General features: G+C 47.4%; 1 protein-coding gene across 2 annotated transcripts in view; it reads left to right on the forward strand.

Annotated features, from left to right (window-relative positions):
- Positions 1–18,315, forward strand: part of Atp7b (ATPase copper transporting beta) — a 69,168-nt gene extending 50,853 nt beyond the window's left edge. For both annotated transcript variants that reach the window (XM_057752576.1, XM_057752575.1), the window contains exons 9-21: positions 436–527; positions 1,463–1,590; positions 1,678–1,832; positions 2,228–2,362; positions 4,742–4,936; positions 6,297–6,479; positions 7,667–7,820; positions 10,721–10,864; positions 13,339–13,481; positions 14,056–14,259; positions 14,340–14,457; positions 15,657–15,759; positions 16,385–18,315. In XM_057752576.1, coding sequence (XP_057608559.1) covers positions 436–527; positions 1,463–1,590; positions 1,678–1,832; positions 2,228–2,362; positions 4,742–4,936; positions 6,297–6,479; positions 7,667–7,820; positions 10,721–10,864; positions 13,339–13,481; positions 14,056–14,259; positions 14,340–14,457; positions 15,657–15,759; positions 16,385–16,658 — 2,028 coding nt within the window. In that variant the 3' untranslated portion in view covers positions 16,659–18,315. The remainder of the gene's footprint in view (positions 1–435; positions 528–1,462; positions 1,591–1,677; positions 1,833–2,227; positions 2,363–4,741; positions 4,937–6,296; positions 6,480–7,666; positions 7,821–10,720; positions 10,865–13,338; positions 13,482–14,055; positions 14,260–14,339; positions 14,458–15,656; positions 15,760–16,384) is intronic.
- Positions 18,316–20,988: the final 2,673 nt, after the last annotated feature.

Consider the following 20,988-nt stretch of genomic DNA (forward strand, 5'->3'; position numbering starts at 1 on the left):
AAACCTTTGTTCGGGTGATTGCACAGTGGAACAAACTTTGAACTTTATGCCTGAGCTCACATGGTCTCTTAGTGCCTAATGGATTGTAGTCTGTGTAGAAATGCACACCTCCACCTCAGGCTTGGGTGATGTCTAACATTTTACACCGAGCCCAGCATTGGAATGGAGCCTGTAAAAGAAGGGAAAGAAAATTATTTTGAGGGTGAAAGAAAACGGCCATCGGGGAGACTAGAATTGTTTTAATCTGAAGTGGATTTCTAAGGTCTTCTTAGGCAGCACCGGCCTGGGCTTTCCTTGTGGCACTGGCATGCGTGGATGCCTTGGTGGTTAGTGGTGGCTGTGTGTTTTGCACCAGCCACCTTTGACACCATGCTTGTGAGTGTCAGCCTGGGTTTGGACAGTCAGCTCTCAATTTGCATTCCCGTTATTTCCTAGAGCAAAACCTCAGAAGCCCTGGCAAAACTCATGTCACTCCAAGCCACAGAAGCCACAGTTGTGACCCTTGGTGAGGACAATTTAATCCTCAGGTGGGTTGTGTCCATCAATAGAGTTTGTGATCTTTTCATGTCATCTTTGTAGTTCACAGCAAGTGTCCATCTTGTAGTTAATGATGTTGTGCAGGCTCCGTAGTCATTCCCTTGAGGTGCTGTCCTAAGCTTGCATTGGCTGCTGGAGCTTCTCCACATTCTGATCGGTGACCTTTCTAAAGACCTCGTTGCACCAGTCTGTCTGTACTGCTGTGTGCTGGAATCCTTCAGCGACTTCCTGCTTTCTTAGGGTAAAGTCTCTACCCCTTAGCATGGCAGTGGAAGTCTGCTTTCAACTGTGCACTCTCCTGTCAAGCTCAGCCCCTTTCCATCGCTCAGTGCCAAGCAGGTATAGCCATTCCCCCAGCATAAATGAAATTTGGTTCTAGGACCCTCAGATGCCAAGTCGCCACATGCTTAAGCCCCTCCTCTGAAATGGAATAGTATTTGTATAGAATTTCACATCTCTCCACATACTTTAAATCATCTCTAGAATAATTATGATACATTTACAATGCGATTACTATGTAAATAGGTATTGTACTGTATTGTTTAGAGAACAATATTGCAAAAATATGTGAACGTTGAGTATAGACAGGTTCCCCCCCCCCCGTGTGTGTGTGTGTGTGTGTGTGAGAGAGAGAGAGAGAAAGAGAGAGAGAGAGAGAGAGAGAGAGAGAGAGAGAGAGAGAGAGAGAGAGAGATTTTGTTGGAGATGGGACCCAGGGCCCCTTACATGCTAAGCAAATAAATGTTGAACCACCAAGCTACATCCCAATCCTTTTCCTGAATATTTTTGATGCAAGATTGATTGTGTCTGCTAATTTAGAACTCTCAGATACATAGGGTTTAGCTATAAAAAAGTCCAGTAGTCAGTCTAGGACCCGGTCTGATTACAGACCAGGAGGATGTTATCTGGATGTCTTCTGTTGCAGAGAGGAGCAAGTGCCCATGGAGCTGGTGCAGCGAGGTGATATCATCAAGGTTGTCCCTGGGGGCAAGTTCCCAGTGGATGGGAAAGTCTTGGAAGGCAATACCATGGCCGATGAGTCCCTCATCACAGGTTAGGCCGTTTGTTTTATGTTCCCTTCAGTGGGGTCCCGATCGTCACTGGTGCACGTGACACAGAGTGGGCTGTCTTCTCTTCTAGGAGAGGCCATGCCTGTCACTAAGAAGCCCGGCAGCGTAGTGATCGCTGGCTCTATAAATGCTCACGGCTCTGTGCTCATTAAAGCCACCCACGTGGGCAACGACACTACGTTGGCTCAGATTGTGAAGCTGGTGGAAGAGGCTCAGATGTCAAAGGTAGTGATGAAACTTAAAACATGCGATGAAACCCCTGCTTTGAGAAACGGTCACAGCCTAGCACACCAGAGGCCCTGGGGTCCGTCTCCAGCACTGACTAATGGAGTGGTGGGGCCACACGGACCGTACATCCCTAGCTAGTCCAGAGATGGAAGCTGGAAGATCAGGACCTCACGCTCATTCTTGGCCTGGGCCAGCTCCCAACCGCGGGCTACATTATATCCTGCCTCCAGACAAAGAAACGTGAGGAATAATCTCAAGGTTCACAGGACTACCCATCAGTTACCGAGTAGATGACTCCTAAGCGGGAGTGGAGGGAGCTTGGACCCAAACCCTACTCTTGTCTGTCTTGGTGGGTTGTAACTTTCTGTGGTCTTCATGCTTTATTTTTGTAGGCACCCATTCAGCAGCTGGCTGACCGGTTTAGTGGATATTTTGTCCCATTTATCATCATCATTTCAACCTTAACATTGGTGGTGTGGATTGTCATCGGTTTTGTCGATTTTGGTGTTGTTCAGAAATACTTCCCTGTAAGTCGGGTGCCTTGGACAGGATGGTTGCCATGCTTTAAGTAACTGACTGCCATTGACCCTATTCTCTTGTGTCTCGGAATCACTGGGCTTTATTATCCATTATGTCTTATTTGCTTCTTTCACCTATTGGCAGCAAAGTCTATGTCATGGTAGGATAATCAGTCTACTTGTGAAGGTCTTTATTGGGGGTGCTCACTGAAGGTCAGGGATCTTACTCAGCGGCAGAACACTTACTCAGTTTGTTCGAGGCCCTGGTTTCCATCGTTGGCACGGATACACACACACAAATGCACTTTGCTTTCTACTCAGAGATAATATTCATCATTTGGCTCCCAGTTGGAATGCTTCAGGAATTTATTGGCCATTATAAGACATACGTTATAGAAAATAGACCACAATTTTGATGACATAATGCTATGCTAGATCTTAGGGAAAAATATGTTTTTTGATCCCTCTATCTACTAACACCAGCTTTAATATCCTGCTTTCCCAAACAGTGGCGCTTCTCAGTGTTACTATACTACTTAAAGTCACTATAGACAAGGCTTTCTCATAATTAAATAGTTATTTAACAGCAGAGTAAGGAAAGATACATTTCCTAATTTTAATAAGTAGGTGAAGAACACTATCTTAGGAAATACTGTTTTATCAAACTTCAAAAACAAATGGAAAATGCAATGTATTCTCAGAAAAATGTATGTACTTAAGAAACAAGAGCGGACATCAGTGGTGTCTAAAGACATCGTGGTTTTTATGACTGTGGTTTCATGAACTGACACCTGGAGGCCTCAGTTGAGAGGCCAGCAGTGCCAGGCCTGAACAGCTAATGACCCATCAATGCCACCAGTGAGTGGAGCATCGTCTCGTCTTATCCCGTGCCTGGGCTTATTTTAGCTTAGAGTAACAGAGTAAAGAACTAAAGACGGAACCTGTTTCTTCTTTTAAAACAGTTTCTGCCCACAGGTAAAGGTATATCAGACACAGTGCACGCCGTTACTGAGATGCCATTTTCCCCCTCGGTGTTTGTATGTTAAGTTGAGAAAGTCTTAGTTGAGTCCTTTGTGGCATCTAAGCAGCCGCCTGGTGCTCGAAAGAGTGGCCCGTGAATAAGCGTGTTCCTAGGATCGTCAGCAGCAGCGCCCAGCCTGACGGTCAGGGGTTCCGCTTTTCGGGAAGTTGCAAGCATGTGGCTCTCTGCTGCTCCACGCTTTGCCCTCTTCTGATTCTTTTGTTTCCATTTCTAAATCAGGGTGTTTGTAAAAGCATGCCCTTTTACATGAATACAGTGGCTTCTATGAATATTAAATAACTCTTACAGTATACCTTATTTTAAAATCGTGCCTTTTAAAACGGAAGGATAAAGGATGTGAAGAAGTTGTGATTCCTAATCTCATTTCAGAAAACACACTCTTTATTGTGATTAGTGAGGGTAGTGGTTCTTAGAATAATGTTCGACAACCATAACCATTATGAAAACGCAGCAAGATGAATGGAGATCCCAGACAGCCAGTGCTAATTCACCGTGTGTCACCACACCGTAAAGCAGACCTCTGTGTTGTTTTCTTTGGGTGATGAGGCATGCATAGAAGAACAAAAGCTGTTACTACAAGTGGCCCCAGTGCTACCCTTTGCGCCTTTTGTGGTTGATGCGTTAGGCAGAAGTTTTAATAGCGTGAATAAAGCCATAGCACGTTTCCTTATGCTGCCTTTTAAATCTCACTGTCTCACTGCTTCCTTTCCACCTTAGTGTGTGTAGCTTCATCTTCCAGTCAGTTGCCTAGTGCTCCACTATGTCTGTAGCTTAGTTGACCAGTTCCCCTTTGGTTGTCCCCAGGTTTTGCTATAATGGGAAGAAAACAGTGATAGATATCCTTGCATCATCTGAATGTAGATTCTTTGGAGAGCTATTGAAGCTTTCATACTAATGAAACCCAAAACAATGATGGTTGTAATTTCTAACATGCCGTGCCAGTGCTGTTCTGTGCAGATGTCTGTTTGTGTGCATTTGCCTCATTTACAAGCACAAAGCACTTCTGAGATTCTTTAATCACCATTTTATACCCGGGGAAGCTGAGGCAGAGAGGGGTGAAGTTAACAGTAGCCCCGGGCGTATGACCTCCGTGGTCTGACTTCTGAGCTTGTGCTCCATCAGGGTCTACACGACTCTACTCCTGTCCCACCTTGCCTCTTTGAGGGAAGCTATAGGAAGAAGTTGGGGAAGTGGGGCAGGGAAGTCAGCTCTGATACTGAAGCTGCACAGAATACAGGCACGTTCCCTAAACTAGCTCACTGCATTCTCAGTTCCTACTGCCCCACTGTGACGGTCTTGTTGTGTGACTCCTCCCTGAATGCCCCACCTGATGTTTCCCCCTGCAGAACCCGAGCAAGCATATCTCGCAGACAGAGGTGATCATCCGTTTCGCCTTCCAGACGTCCATCACTGTGCTGTGCATCGCCTGCCCCTGCTCCTTGGGGCTGGCCACACCCACAGCAGTTATGGTGGGCACCGGGGTGGCTGCCCAGAATGGTGTCCTGATCAAAGGAGGCAAGCCTCTGGAGATGGCACACAAGGTGGGCCCTGTCAGGTTCTCTGTGGGAGCTTGGATAACAGTTTTTACTTATAAAATAGTAACTCTTTACTCTTCTTAAGAGGAAAGCCTGAGGGTAAGTGTTGGTGGCTGGAGCAGGAAGCCATGACTGCCTGGGCGTAGCAGCAAAACCAGCAGCAGTTAATGGCTGTACAATTCGCTGCTTCGTGGACAGTCATGGACTCCATCTCATGTGGTACATGGGATTCGTAAGAGACTGCGTCAGGGGGAGGTTAGGTAACCTGCAGCTGTTAACAAAGTTGCCAGCTCACAGGTTCCTGTGACTTGGAAGAGTGACAATGTCTATTACGACTCTTCACTTAGGTCGGGTGGTGATATGTACCTGCAGTCTCAGCTCTCAGGAGGCCGAGGCAGAAGGATCATGAGTTCCCGTTTTACCTGAGCTGCTTAGTGAGACTATATCTAAGAACCCAAAGTCTTTTTGCCCAGCACACCGGCCTACACTCCTATTTGTTCTCTGCACTGTTTGCTGCACACTTCCTGCAGGCAGACCCTGCACCAGGCTCTGGCGCCAGTCATGGCTCCTAGTTTCCAAGGAGCTTACAGCATAGGGGAAGGACAGGTGGCCCAAATACTGAGTTTTAGGACTACAACTCCATAAGGACACTGTACTGGGGCTTGGCCTGTTCAGGGTCCTTAGGTAGTACTGGTGCTCGGGGAAGTTGAGTAAGAGCCAGCCTGCTGACGTGGTAGCGGGGTTGCAGAAGTGAAGTAGTGGGTAGGTGAAGATCACCCGAGGGGACCATGCAGCTGTGTGGATCATACATGAAGTCTGCTGTGTTTCCCTTCACTGTTCTGACCCTAGCACTCAGCCCCAAAGCACCTGGAGACATCATGCTGAATAAACTAATAATGAACAACTAGAAGAAAGTCTGAGACAGAGAATGTATTGAGGGAGGGCCTAGTTACGAAAGCTTTGAAAGTAGGTTGCTCCTTCAAGCCACTAGGCTGCATGCTGGGAAAGTCAGACTGGCTGCGCGGTAAGGGTGGGCAGGGAAGGCAGGGATCTTTGGAGGGAGACAATCAATTAACAGTGTTGAAGGCAGGGGCTACCACTGAGCTTGGGAATCCAACAGTGTATGCATCTGCTGCTCTTGGATCATGGTCTGAACAGAGCAACCTGCTGCCCTCTACGGGGTCAAAGGAAAAGTAGAGTTAGCTGTAGAGTTAGCTGTACAGACTGGCAATTGTTGCCTGCAGAGTTAGAAAGGTACCAATAGTTCCCCGCCCAAGGCAGGTTGGAAGAAGCTCTGCCTTAAGACACGGGAACTCTGAAAGCTGCTTCCATGTTAAGCCCTGACATGGAATTATTATTCTTGCAGATAAAGACTGTTATGTTCGACAAAACTGGCACCATCACCCACGGGGTCCCCAGAGTCATGCGATTCCTGTTGCTTGTGGACACAGCTACACTGTCCCTCAGGAAGGTTCTGGCTGTGGTGGGTACTGCAGAGGCCAGCAGCGAGCACCCCTTGGGCGTGGCAGTCACCAAATACTGCAAAGAGGTATGCGGGGCCTTGGCATTGCACTGCAGGGCCTTGGCGTTGTGCTGTAGGGCCTTGGCGTTGTGCTGCAGGGCCTTGGCATTGTGCTGCAGGGCCTTAGCGTTGTGCTGCAGGGCCTTGGTGTTGTGCTGCAGGGCCTTGGCATTGCACTGCAGGGCCTTAGCGTTGTGCTGCAGGGCCTTGGCGTTGTGCTGCAGGGCCTTGGCGTTGCGCTGCAGGGCCTTAGCGTTGTGTTGCAGGGCCTTGGTGTTGAGTTGCCTTCTCTCTCATCAACTTCATCTTCCACACACTTCCCTGCTGAGCTGCCTCGGAGGAGGTCTTCACTTGGGGTAGACAGGGCTTGTAGTGGCTCCTTCATGGCTATTTGTGGAACGAGATGATAACACTGGACGTAGGACAGAATAAGTGAGACACGACTCCTCTGCCTTCTGAGAACCTAAGTCTGAGACAGGGGAAGACAGGTACTTTAGTAACTTCTTTATTCGGTGAGGGTGAGGGATCACAAGTGGAATTACCTGGGAGGAGCTAGTACACGTCAGCTGAGAAGCCTGATTTTGGGGAGTTCAGAGAAGCACTGTACCTCTCCTTCTGCCCTTAAACAATGGAGTGCATTAGGGGACTATACTGATAGTGTCTAAATGGCTTGAGCAAAATTTTATCATTGATATATGAGGTGATGTAGGTACCTCAGAAAAACATCAACAAGGGAGAGGGTGTTTGAGAAATTTTATACTGTGCTTGTCCCTCAGAGGGGTCAACACACTGCTGTTTGACCTCTCCCTGTATGGGTCAGGGGGAAGACTTCCTCTTGCTGGCTGTTCTGATGACTTCCATCATTTCTGACCCCTTCCCTGGGTATCACACATGGGGAATGATATGTCTGGCAGCTTCAGAGTGGCTTTGTCCCACGCCACTTCCCGAGCCCATTGTTGTAGTGTAATCACTTTCAACATGGAAACATCTGTGCCACGTGAGGTGATTTGACTTTTCTCTTGGATCTGCAGCCTGCCCATGTCATTATTCACCTAGGGAGGGTTTAGCTCTTTAACCTGGTTCAGGCTGACAGCCAACCCTGAGTCTGATGAGAGAACGCTTGCTGAGCTCATAGTGCCTTTCCTTCGCTTTTATTTACCTGCTCCTGTCCATTTTTCTCCTCACTGGCCTCACTCCAGTCTCTGCCTCCACAGGAACTTGGGACAGAGACCCTTGGATACTGCACAGACTTCCAGGCAGTGCCAGGCTGTGGGATTGGCTGTAAGGTTAGCAACGTGGAAAGCATCCTGGCTCACGGTGAACCGACTGGTCCCCTGAATGGGGTCGGCAGCTCTCCCACAGGAAAAGGTATTCCTTGCTTTTGTCCCTCCTGGATCTGGGGGTGGTTGTACCCATCCTGGGTGAAAGCAAAGTCAAGCCAGTCTGTACCAGACCCTCCTGTGCGATTCCCTTCCTGTAGAGATGAAAGACTCAGCGCTGGGCACTCCACGCCTTGCCTACCCCAGGAAGCCTTGCCTACCCCAGGAATGCCTGCTTTTTCTCTTGCCTGCTTTGGTACATCTAAAGTTTTTTATGTATTTTGTTTTTGCAATGGGTTTTGCTGTGTTAGCTTCCAACCTGTGGACTCGAGTGACCGTCCCACCTCAGCCTTCCAGGTAGCCGAGATTGTAGGTGTGCACCACCGTCCCGGCTGATGCCTCCAGATTCTGCTGCCTATGGAAGGCTGAAGTAGCGTAGGACTTAGAGTCATAGTGACTCCTTCCCTGGAATGTCGTCTTTCTCACTCCAAACTGATTTTCCTTCCTGTAGCTACCGGGTGACATTGGCACAGCATCTGTTTTTCCTGTCGCTTTCCCAGCTGGGCGCTCTCTGGTGTGATGTGGAGTGCTTTCAGAGCTGACAGAAAGCCAGGGAAGCGGAAATGGTCTGCTCACACCAGGGAAAGACACTGCTCAGTGGCAGATGCTGATTTCAGTTTTACTGTTTTTTGTTTGTTTGATTTTTTAAAAAAAGTTTTTTAGATTTATTTATTATTTATATATACAGTACTCTATCTGCATGTATGCTGCAGGCCAGAAGAGGGCACCAGATCTCATTACAGATCTGGTATGGGAGCTACCACGTGCTTGCTGAACTTAAGACCTCTGGAAGAACAGTCAGTGTTCTTAACCTCACTGTGCCATCCCTCCTTGATTTTGTTTAACGCAAGGTCAAACTGTGTAACCCAGGCTGGTCTTGAACTTCTGGGGTTCTCCTGTCTCACCTTCTGAGTGCTGGGATTGCAGGCATGCAGCACTGCCTGCACCCTACCTTGTCTGTCTGTCTGCCTTCCTAACTTCCTTCTTTTATTCCTGTGTGTATATGGTGTATGCACAAGTGTGTACATCTGTGTGTGGTGATAGTAGGACTTGCTTATGTATACGCACACAGAGGAAGGGGGCTAGGTGTCCTGCTCGACCGCTCTCTACTTTTAGCTCTTGAAGGGTCTCTTGCTGAACCTAGAGCTCCCTGTTGTGAGCTCAGCTGGCAGGAGCTCACTGTTGTGGGCTAGGCTGGCAGGCCAGTGTTCTTCCTGTGTGATCCCTCCCCTGGTGCTGGGGTTACACGAGGCCAGGCTTTAATGTGAGTGCTGGGGAATCAAAACTCCGGTTCCCAAGCTTGCATAGCAAGCACAATTTAAGCACTGAGCCATCTCCCTTGCCAGATTACATTAAACTGGTAGCGAGTGCTAGAATGCCCCCCAAAATAAATCCTTATTTAGGCGATGTTACTAGATGCCATCCATGTGCTGCCTTTTAATAGTTTCAATTCCTAAGGCGACTTTTCCATTAGAGCATCCAGAAGCTGGGTAGTGTCTCATCAGGGCCATATACTGCCAGAAGGTGGCAGATAAAAAGTCACTTGTGCTTTCTGGAGCCGTGGTTTTAGAGCCTGTCATAGAGGCTGGGTGTGCTGCATGCCTTCAGTCACAGGACTTGGGAGATGGGGCAGGAGTACCAGGAGTATAAAACCAACCTGGACTACATTGTTATGGAAGATCTCAGCCAGCAAGAGTCAAGCATGCACTTAAAGAGACAGAAGAAACTATTTATTTGTGGCCAGAAAACCCAAGGTAATGCTTTGGAAAGGTCCAGCCCTGCTTGTGCACATTCTCACGGCTTTGATGAGTTGGGTAATTAGTGGGTGGTCTTTGAGCTCCATGCCACCACAGGGATTTCTGTCACCAGCATGTTTGTAGAAACAGAACTTGCAGGAATGAAAGTCTCTGCAGATCGGTGTTTTGCAGGCAGTGATAGAAGTATGTAAACATTTGCAAATAGCAACAGAACAGTTTCTTTCTTAGCACGTAGGACCTACAGTGAGTCACTTCTTTATGTGGTCTCTGTATATTTCTGTCTTTCAAAGACGAGGGGAAGGGGCCTGATGGTGCAGGAAGAAATCAGGGGACTCTAGGTGAGACTTTATTCCATTCTGCTTCTTTCTACACAATCATGGTTTCGAGGCCAGCATTTCCATTAGCTTGTCATGACATAGAGCAGTAATTTGATCTTGTTAGATTCATATATGAGTGGTGTGTGTATATGTGTGTGTGTGTGTGTGTGTGTGTGTAATACACCCACACATTCATATACCCTTATCAGTGTAAGACTCTATCTCAAACAATAGTATGTATATGTACCATAGAAATAGACTTACCTGATTTTGTTGATTCACTTTGGTATTATTTTGTCAGAAAAAATAATCTAGTCAACACATTCTTTGGTCTGACCTAAAACGCCATCCTCTGACCCCTATAAAAATAGCATCAGGCCCTGGAGAGATGTCTCAGCTGTTTAGAACACTTGCTTTTCTCACAGACAACCCAGGTCCTGTTCCAGTACTCACATGGGGGCTCACAATCATCTGTAACTCCAACTCCGGGGGATCTGACACCCTCTGACATCTGTGAGCATCAGACATGCACGTGGTGTGCATACATACATGCAGGCAAAATACTCTTTCTCATACATTAGATAAGTACCTCTAGTGGCATGCAAGTACATCACATGATGTTTAACATGCCGACAGCATTTTTATACATATAGAAGGCATGAAACACTGCATTTAATTCACATTGGTGTTCTTTATGTTGTGTGTCTTTCTGGTCATTCAAGGGGAGTGTCACAGGAGTTATAGTCTATGTCTGGGTTTTACTTCATTCACTGTGAAGCTGGCCTTTCCAGGAGTAACCATTCTCTTTTGAATAGGTTCAAGCCCACAGACCTTCTCGGTGCTGATTGGAAACCGGGAATGGATGAAGCGCAACGGTTTGACCATCTCCAGTGAGATCAGTGATACCATGACAGACCATGAGATGAAAGGACAGACAGCCATCCTGGTGGCTATTGATGGTAATCTCTGCCTGAGATTAGAGCACAGTTCACCCTTCCCCGCTCTGTAAGAGGCTCCTCTGTCTGCCCCTTCCCCTCCCTTCCGTTCTTTTCCTTCTTGCCCCCCTTCTCTCCTCTTCCTTTTGCTTGCCATGGTTTTTCTCTCTTTTTTCTTATCTTGAAAGTCTCCCTTCTGTTGCTCTGCTGTGTTTTCCAGGCTCTCTTGCTCTTTTCACTTTCTTTTGAGGCCCCTTCATTTTAAAGAATGATTTCTTTTAGTTTTGAGATTATAATGTAATTACGTCATCTTCCCTTTCCTCCCTCTAAACTCTCCAGTATACGCCCCCTTGCGCTCTGTCAAAATCATGGCCTCATTTTTATTCATTGTTAACGTGTGTGTGTGTGTGTACTGGCTGGTTTTTGTGTCAGCTTGGCACAAGCTAGTGTCACCACAGAGGAAGGAGCCTCGGGTGAGGAAATGCCTCCATGAGATGCAGCCGTAAGGCATTTTCTTAATTAATGATCAGTTGGGGAGGGTGTGAGGGGAGGTGGTACCATCCCTGGGGTGTTGGTTCTGGTTTCTATAAGAAATCAGGCTGAGCAAGCCATGGGAAGCAAGCCAGCAAGCAGCACCCTCCATGGCCTCTGCATCAGTGCCTCCCTCGAGTTTCCAGTCCTGCGTGAGTTCCTGTTCTGACTCCTGCAGTGATGGACTGTGATCTGTATGTAAGTCAAATAGTCTCTTTCCTCCCAACTTGTGTTTTTGGTCATGGTGTTTCATCGCAGCAATAGAAAGCCTGACTAAGACAGTGTAAATGTATATATGTGTATATTTCCAAGTACGTAAGTACAGCCAGCTCAGTCTGTACGATGTTTCTTTTATGTATGTTTCCAGGGCTGTTTGGTGTCTCTTCCTTGGGAAGACTGTTTCTCCCACTCTCCAGTCTCACTCTAGAGTCGAGGCTTTCCTTTGTCATATCTCCATCTTGATTCAGTGCCTAGAATTCTCAGTGCCTTGATTCTGCTCCTAGAAATCTAAATTGCTTCTTGTCATCTTTGCTTCTGTCTAAGGTGACAATTCAATCACCCGTCTCGCTCATCACTACAGACAAAACAGAAATCAGAGGCCTCCCTGCAGAAGCCTTAGTGGATGGAGGTCCCTGCAGCTTCCCCCTGTTTGATTCACGGGTGGGCACGGTTTTTCACAGCTGTAAGTGTCTTAGCACTCAGGGTACACCAGGCTGCATGACGGAGAGGGGCACAGTGTCTCACGACTGTAGGTGTCTTAGCACTCGGTATGCCAGGCTGTGTGCCAGAGAGATTGGAGCCTATGATTTGGTCACTCTGGTGTTCTTTATTAGAACTAAAACTGGGTTTGAACAAAAAATAGTTTACAACCCTGTATTTTGAATGCTCCAGTCAAATGTGCCTTTCTGCCTCGTTCCTACCCCCATAATCCTTGGGCTCTGCAAGCCCTTCTAACAGAACCGGGACGAGAGAGGCTCTGTGCCCCGGTGTGTCACTCTTACTGTTACATCGCAGTCAGGAGCTCTAGGAGAAAGCATACTGTACAAAACATGTTTTCTGTAGGAAGAGGCAACAACGGACAGCTTTCCGAGGTCAGCTGTCCATCACTGTAAGCAGCGTTTGTATATTTCTCATATTTCAATAAGCAAACATACACTAGGATCTTTTTTTTAGTTTTAATTTGCATTTATTTTCATGATGCCTGAGGATGTCAACATTTAAATGAATATTTCAGCCATTTGTATTTCATATTTTGAGAATTTTCTATTTAACTCCCTCTTCTCATTGAGCTATATGTTTTACTCTTCTCTCTTTCCTTCCTCTCTCCTCCCCTTCAACTCTCTCCCATGGTCCCTATGCTCCCAATTTACTCAGGAGATCTTGTCTTTTTCTACTCCCATGTGGATTAGATCCATGTATGTCTGTCTTAGGGTTCTCTTTGTTGTCTAGGTTCTCTGGGATTGTGAATTGTAGGCTGCTTTTTTTTTTTTTTTCTTTATGCCTAAAGCTATACATATGACATTTGTGTTTCTAGTCTGGGTTACTTCACTCGATACGATGTTTTCTAGATCTATCCATTTTCCTGCAGATTACAAGATGTCATTTTTTTTTCTGCTCTGTAGTACTCCATTGATGCACTAGGTTCTTATTATGTAAAAGGTTCTTGGCAAAGTAATATATGTTCCCAGTGGAAACTATGGACAATCCACAGGGCTTTGGAGGAGGATGTGAGGTTGTCCTTGTTCCCACCCCTTCAGGCACCACTGTGTACATTTTGCCATCATTTTCAGGACCAAAAAAAAAAAAAACCAAAACAAATCAACAGAACCTAGACACATGTGAGGTACTTTGGGGGGGATCATTTCCTGTGCACGCGTTGTTTGAAGAGAGCCATCATTGCAGTCCCGGCAGCACGTTGCACAGAGCTGCCTGGTCTGCTGTTGCTGATTGCGGATGCTTTGTTTCAGGTGTGCTCTGCGGGATGATTGCCATCGCAGACGCCGTTAAACCAGAGGCTGCCCTGGCTATCTACACACTGAAAAGCATGGGCGTGGATGTGGCTCTAATCACCGGGGACAACCGCAAGACAGCCAGAGCCATTGCCACTCAGGTATGACAGTGACCAGACATTCTTTGTCCTTGAAAATTATAAACATGCCCACTCATGCAAAATAGATAAGTAAGTAAAATAAAATATGAAAGTAATTTAAGCATCTGGTGTGAAAGCACTCTGAGGCAGAGGCAGGTGGACCTCTGCGAGTTTGAGTCCTCCCTGATCTATGGGGCAAGTTTTAGGCAGTCACAGCTACATAGAGACCGTGTCTCCAGTCCAAACCAAAATAAACAATAAGAACAAAACCTATCATTTAAGCATCCTATTATGGGAGTGTTTTTTTTGTTTGTTTGTTTTGTTTTGTTTTTTGTTTTGGTTCAACCTACTTATGAACTGAGGCGAATGATTTGAAGACCCATTTAGTTCTGAGCTTGGGGCACAAGGATTTGTCGCCGGATGGCTCCCCATAAGCCATGGCTCTAGTGTGAATGCCTGAACATTGTACTTCCACCCCCACAGCCTACTCCAGCCAGCCTGACATATACAAAGCCATGAGAATGTCATTGCTGCTAAGGCTCTCCGCTTCTGGTCACCTCTCACCTACAGTAGGCCTTGATTTCCTTCCTTTCAGGTTGGCATCAACAAAGTCTTTGCTGAGGTACTGCCTTCTCACAAGGTGGCCAAGGTCCAGGAACTCCAGAACGAAGGGCAGAAAGTAGCCATGGTGGGAGATGGCGTGAACGACTCCCCAGCCTTGGCCCAGGCCGACGTGGGGATTGCTATTGGGACCGGCACAGATGTCGCCATCGAAGCAGCAGACGTGGTTCTTATCAGAGTGAGCTCGGCTGTGTCCAGGTCCTAGGAGGGGCTGGGGTTGGCATGAGTTCATTGTTCAAGCGTTCTCCTCTCCTCTAGAATGACTTACTGGATGTGGTGGCCAGTATTCATCTTTCCAAGAGGACTGTCCGGCGGATCCGGGTCAATCTGGTGCTGGCATTGATTTATAACATGGTTGGAATACCTATTGCCGCAGGTAGGTAGGGGCGGCTCTCACCTCTTACATCACCTTTGGTCTTTCTGCTAAGTCCATGATGAACTCTGGAGTCATCTTTCCCTTGGGCTGGCTGGCCAGACACGGCATGGAAAGTCCTGAGGGGCCTCACAGCTTCCTTCACTCTGGCCCTCTATAGACCGCTGATTAGAGGCTTGGCCGTTCCTTTAAGGTGACCCTAATCTCTGAAGCTTTATTAAGACACGTGGACTGAGGAATGAGCATCGTGGAGTGTTTTGAGGTGCCTGCGATGCCAGTCACACAGCCTATCTTAAAAATGAATCCTGCCCAGACTTTCTCTCCCACAAATGACCTGGAGAGAAAAAATGTTTTTGCTTTGAAACTGCCCTTCCTCCCCTCTTACCCTCCGCACAAAAAACAAGGAACCAGGCAAGGGACCATTCCAGACACTTCTGCAAGGCTCCGTAGGCTGAAAGGACCTGAAGGTTAATTTTTTTGTTACATTTTATTTGTGTGTGTATGTGTGTGCGTTTGTGCATGCATGTGTGTGCGAGCATGCGTGTGTGTGTACATGTGTGTGCACATGGGTATTGATTGAGGTGAGAGGATTCCCTGCCAAAATCAGTTCTCACATTCCATTTTGTGGTCCTCGGAACAATCTCAGGCCATTAGGCTTGGCAGGACGTTCCTTCACCCACTAAGCCGTCTTGTTAGCCCCTGGCCAGAAGTTCTTAAGCACAGCTTTTCTTCTGCCTGTTTCTCTTTTGTGTACAAGTGGCTACTGGTGACTTCCATAATAGAAATTATCCAGTCTGCCTCAGCCTCCTGGACCTTGAAGTCAGGCAAGGAAGGGTCTTTCTATCTCCAGAGCCAGCTCAGAAACTTCATTTCAGTCCCTTCTTAGACTCCTGCAGGGGGATGTCTGGGACCTGGCTTTCGGCCCTCCCAAGAGACCAGGTTGTTATCTTTGTAGACAGGGACTATGACCATCCATAGTGCTTGTCCTTTGTGGTTCCCAACCCCTGAGCTGGGTGGTGCTACCAATTCATAGCTCTAATCAGATAGGCAAGAGAGACCCACCTTCCCTTCACAGCACCTCTGCTAGCTTTGGAAGATGGTCTGACCTCAGAAGCTGGTGGGCGTAGTTATCTCCTCAGTTCCCCGAGGAGGGCTCTCAGTGTTCCCTGGCACTCAGGTGATGCTTGCCCTTTTTCTGGCAGGTGTCTTCATGCCCATTGGCATCGTCCTACAGCCATGGATGGGCTCAGCGGCCATGGCAGCCTCCTCTGTGTCTGTGGTGCTCTCCTCTCTTCAGCTCAAGTGGTGAGTCCTGGGCCTGGAGCGCTGCTGGAGTCCCGGCAGGCTCCACTGTATGTGCTCACAGCGGGCGGGGGCACACAGCCTGCTTCCTTGTCCTCGTTCCGTGTTATTTACCCGGGAAAACCACAAAGGACCTGAGTGGGTTTCTGCAGTGGCTTCTCAGCATCCTGGACAAGAAACTGACCACTTACCATTGTCATAGGCTGGGTCTTTCTCGTATGCTCAGGAGCTGTTTGTATGAACACATGTCAGCACATGATCCCCGTGTATCACCAGTTTTCCTCCTTAACAAAAATGTTCACGGACTAGGGATACCACTCACTAGCAGGGCACCCGTCTAGTATGTGCAAGACCCTGGGTTCAGTCCCTAACACTGCCAGAAAAGTAAGACATTGATTTCCTGGTTCATGCATTCATTGAACGAAAGTGAATGACAGCCTACTATGCAGGGTTTACTATCCAGAAAGTTTCTGGATCAGGTGAACTTGGACCATGGGAATTCAGGGTCTTTTTCCTTCAAGACCCATGAAATTTTGTTACATGTGTTACTGAAAAATGTTGATTTCACCTGTGAGAAAGAGCCTTATGTCCAGAGCGATTCAAGTACTCTCGGATTCTTGTCTTCCAGCTACAGAAAGCCTGACGTGGAGAGATACGAGGCGCAGGCCCATGGCCGCATGAAGCCTCTGAGTGCATCCCAGGTCAGTGTGCACGTTGGCATGGATGACCGACGGCGGGATTCTCCTAAGGCCACGCCGTGGGACCAGGTCAGCTATGTGAGCCAAGTGTCTCTGTCCTCCTTGACATCAGACAGACTGTCTCGTCATGGTGGCACAGCAGATGACACTGGGGACAAATGGTCCCTGCTTCTGAGTGACAGGGATGAAGAGCAGTGCATCTGAGAGCTCCAGGTGGCGCCCTGGGCAGGCCAAGGTGCTCCTTCTAGGTGAGCCTGCATCTGCTCAATCTGGTTGAGCCGGCAGGGGTAGCCCCAACAAGCCGCAGTTGGGTAAAGCTCATCTCGAGCCCCGACCATCCTGCTAGTCTTCCCTCAGTGTGTGGGAACTTAACCTGGTGTATCTGCAGACACCGGGTAGGACTGCTCTCTCCAAACCCTGCTTGGATTCTAGTATAGGAGAGAAAGCCAGCACTCCTCAGAGCGCTGCCTCCTGGATTTGCATGACTGGCAGTGAAATGGGGAACCCTCAGTACCAAAAGCCTAGCCAAGCGCCCTGGAGAGCGCCCGTCCAGAGCTTTTCCATACTGAGAGCTCCCAGAAAGCTTGGCGTTACATAGCGCACATGGGCATGCAAGCTGAAGGCTCCCTCAGATGTGCCTGCTGCCTTCTGCCTTGTGTAGCTGGCATCTTGATACCAGGATGTGCTTGCCCTCTGTCTTGGGTTAGATGCTCTGGCTCCTTGCATTTTCTGCCTAAATGTGACTCCCTGATTTACACCCCAACCCAAAAGCTTCCCTGCATCCCTCTTTACTCTGAGGAGAGAGTTCTGTCCCACTTAGAGCCAGTTCTGCCGATTCGTACATGCTGCTCCCAAACAGCTGGAGGGAAGCCAGAGTTCATTTTCCCAGGGGGTCCAGGTCCTCATCACCCATGGCCCTGCCATGACCTGTGGTGCTTAAAGCAGTGTCTCTTGGTGGGCGTAAGCATACGGGAACCTTCCTGTCACCTAGTGGGGTCCCATGGAGTTTGTCACAAATGCCTACTGTGTGTGCCTAGAGGGAACTGTTCTGTCAGAAGAGAGTGTCCTGAGGGAGCTGTCTGCTGCTGAGGGACATCTAATAGAGGGACATGCACAGCTCCCCAGTAAAATGGCTTTGTCATCAGTGACTGATTGTAATCAGGTGGCATCAGAAGGCCCTGCTTAACTGAGCTCCTGTACTACCTGGAACAGACTGGCAGAATCAGATTCCTCTCATTTGTGACACACACAAAAAATACTGCCTTTATTGAATGTCACTTATTGCCAGGGGCAGTTTTTGCATATTTAATTGTCTCTTTCCCTGCAAAAGTAGCTCAGTAGCTATTGTCTACATTTTAAAAACAAGGAAACGGATTCAGAGGAGCTCAGTGTCTCCCTAGGAACTCACAGCCAGTGTGCGGTTCTGTTGGTCCTGAAGGTTGCTGCCGTCTTAAATATCAGTGTGCTTGGTGAGAGTAAACTGGACAAAGGTCCTTGTCTCTGGAGGAGCAAATGTGCCAGGACATGTGTTAGTTGTATCAACTTAGAGTGCAGCTGGTCACGAGGTTATCAACCTTCACTTTGGATGGTTAGTTTCAGTTTTGTATATGTGTTTTTTCCTCTAAAGTCCCAAGTTCCGGGATTTGTTGTGCTCTTTGTTTTGAACCCCTCCACGCCGTCCGCCAGAACTCTTCGCACTGTTTCCAGCCGTTCAATCTACAGCTTTGTTTCAGAATTTTTCTTGCTTTGGAATAAGGTAATCATTTTCTAAAGACTCTAATTGTGTTGATTTCTTTTTTACACCTGAGAACAGAAGCATCATGTTCACATGTAGACATGAAAATATTTATGTAATTGTACAAATAAATAGCTTTTTAGATGTTCAAAGAGTCTGGAATCTTTTCTGACTGGAGAACCGTTTGCTCTTCAAAGCTTCCCTTGCAGCATGAGGGTAACGCTGATGCTCTCTTCCAGGAGTCGCCGTGGCTCGCTCTGTCTGCGTGGGGACCGGTGAGGACTCCTTTGGAGGACAGAGACAGAGAATAGGACTCTAGAAGTGGAGGCACGAGGTGGTGGGGCCCCAATATTGCCTTGCCCTGGTCAGAACCCCTCTCCTGAAGTCTGCTGGCAGCTGCCTGAGTGCCATGCACGACTGCTGAGAGACCTTTGTTGAAGTCACTGCCCCAGTGGGTTGACTCATGAACTTTGGCTCCCTCCTGAAACACATGAAGTGATCAGCGAGGATGTACTTCGGGATCCTTGCTTTGAGAGAGTGGGATAGAAGACAGTGGGAAAAAAAAAAAACCCAAGACCGGGGGGCTTCTGTTGGGGAAGCGAACTTCTGCTTGGGGTACCCTAATGATACAATTTGTCACCCAACCCAGACACTATGGAGAGTGGAAAGAGTGTCAGCAGAGATATGCCTGTGACATAATCCTTTACGAAAGGTCCAGGCCTTCCTTTCATCATGTTGTGCTGCATCAGGACCAGTAACTAGATAGAGGCTGGTCCTTGGGTGTCCTGGATGCCCTGCACTGCTTGACTGCTTGATCTCTAGCGCACTCTAGAGGACTTCTCAGTCTAAGCATGAGGCTTCCCTGTGCAATCCTGAAAGAACATTGTTGCTGGTTGTATGAAGAATTTAGCAAGCCCCCTCCCCAAGGCTTCCTCAGTCATCAGACTGAATCCCAGTATCTTCCCATTCCTGGTATTCCTGATAAAGTGAAAAATCTTAATGGATTACCTTTATAATAAATTAAGGATAATTTCAATTTTAATGGCATCTGAAAACTGGCATGTCATAAAATAGATCTCTAAACTGTGTTCTAATTCAGTATGGAACTGGGACTAATAAAGGTGACTTTTACTTTAAGGAAATTCAGGACAGACTAAATTCAACCAATCCTATTATTTAAGTAGAAAAAGATTACCTGACTAAAAGATTTGGGGAGATTGGGGACTTTAAATGTCAGGAGGCTAGCATGGCAGATCCCTTACCCACACACAGGGTCCTCGGTTCAATCTCCGGTACAATTAAAATAAAAAAGGATTTCCAAAAACAAATTCCCTACTGTACTTAAAGTTTCTGCGTTCTAAAAGGTCTGTTTGCATGCAACCGGAATTCCACATTTCCCTGGAGCGCATACGCAGAGTAATACAGGGACGGCCTGCTGGATCTCTTTGCCTGTGCAGGTGTGCGTGCAAGCTGGTGTGGGCCTGGTGGAGTAGGAGCTGCTCTGCTTCATTTTCACACTGGGCTGGAGCCCACTGCCTGGGGTCATTCCATGGTGGGATGTCTGTTGTCTGCCCTGTCCTTTGTGTGAACAAAGGACAACTGAGATTACAGGATAGAATGTGAGACACTTAAGTAACCCTGAGAAATCCCAGGGTCGCCTTTCTTCCCTTCGAAAAGATGAATAAACAAATGTGAAGGCATCTATCCAAGGAGTAAACCAAAGATAGGATCGATGGAAATTTAAAGTTTTTCTCTGAAGTAGAAATGGCTATTATATCTTCTCAGCATAAATAAAATGGGCCGAGGGTGTAACCTGGGTAGAGCTCTTGTCTAATGTGTATAAGACCCCCGGTTTGAGCCCAGTGCCAGCCAAACCCTCTAACTCTACAATTACAATTATTTAATTGTAATTTAATATTTAATAAAAATGTAGCAATAGAGAAAGTTGGTGGGGAAAGCTGCCCCATAACCCACCCTGCTGCGTAGGAGAAAAGCTCAGGAGCAGGATTTTGTAGAGGGATGTCCTTTGTAGGTGCCTCAGGATACAGAAGTGGCGGTTTGTTTTCTGTGGTCCAGCCTTGACCAACTATAACCCCTGAACACATTCAGTGACTGGGAGGGACTGGCTGTGACATGCTACAGGTCCCTTCTTTCTCTGGTTCTCACAATGCTCATAAAAACGATGTGAAGAGGCTCCAAAACCACAGAGAAACCCTGTCTCGAAAAAACAAACAAACAAAAAAAACCCAAAAAACAAACAAACAAAAAAATGATGTGCACACGTTCCATTTTCACTGTCAGAGAGCCAAGTGTCAGCATTGTTGAACTAGCCACCCGGGAGATAGCTGGGTTCACCAACCCCATCGCTCTGGCCTCAGAGCTTACAATCCACTCTTCTCCAGGAGAAAGCTCTCTCCTGCAAAGGCAGTGGTGGGCCTTCCTATTCGTAATGGTGTCTGTCTCTTGGCAAGATGGTGCAATTGAGACTCACTGGATGTCTCTCTGACCAAACAACATCCCAGTCCAAAGCCAGAACTCAAGTTCTCTTCATTATTATTTTAAAGCATCTGGAAATTGATTAATAATGATAATGGTGGTGATGAAGAAGGAAGAAGAAAGGACCAGAAGAAGGAGGAGGAGGAAGAGGAAGATGAAGGAATGAGGAAGAAGATGAAGGAAGGAGGAGGGAGGAAGAAGAGGAAGGGGGAGGAGGAGGAAGAAGGAAGAGGAGAAGAAAGGAGGAGGAGAAGAAAAAATGGAGGAAGAAAAACTGTCAGAGAAGGGGAAGACTATGAAGCT

This window comes from Chionomys nivalis, chromosome 20 (assembly GCF_950005125.1).
Source record: "Chionomys nivalis chromosome 20, mChiNiv1.1, whole genome shotgun sequence".
Lineage (NCBI taxonomy): Eukaryota > Metazoa > Chordata > Mammalia > Rodentia > Cricetidae > Chionomys > Chionomys nivalis.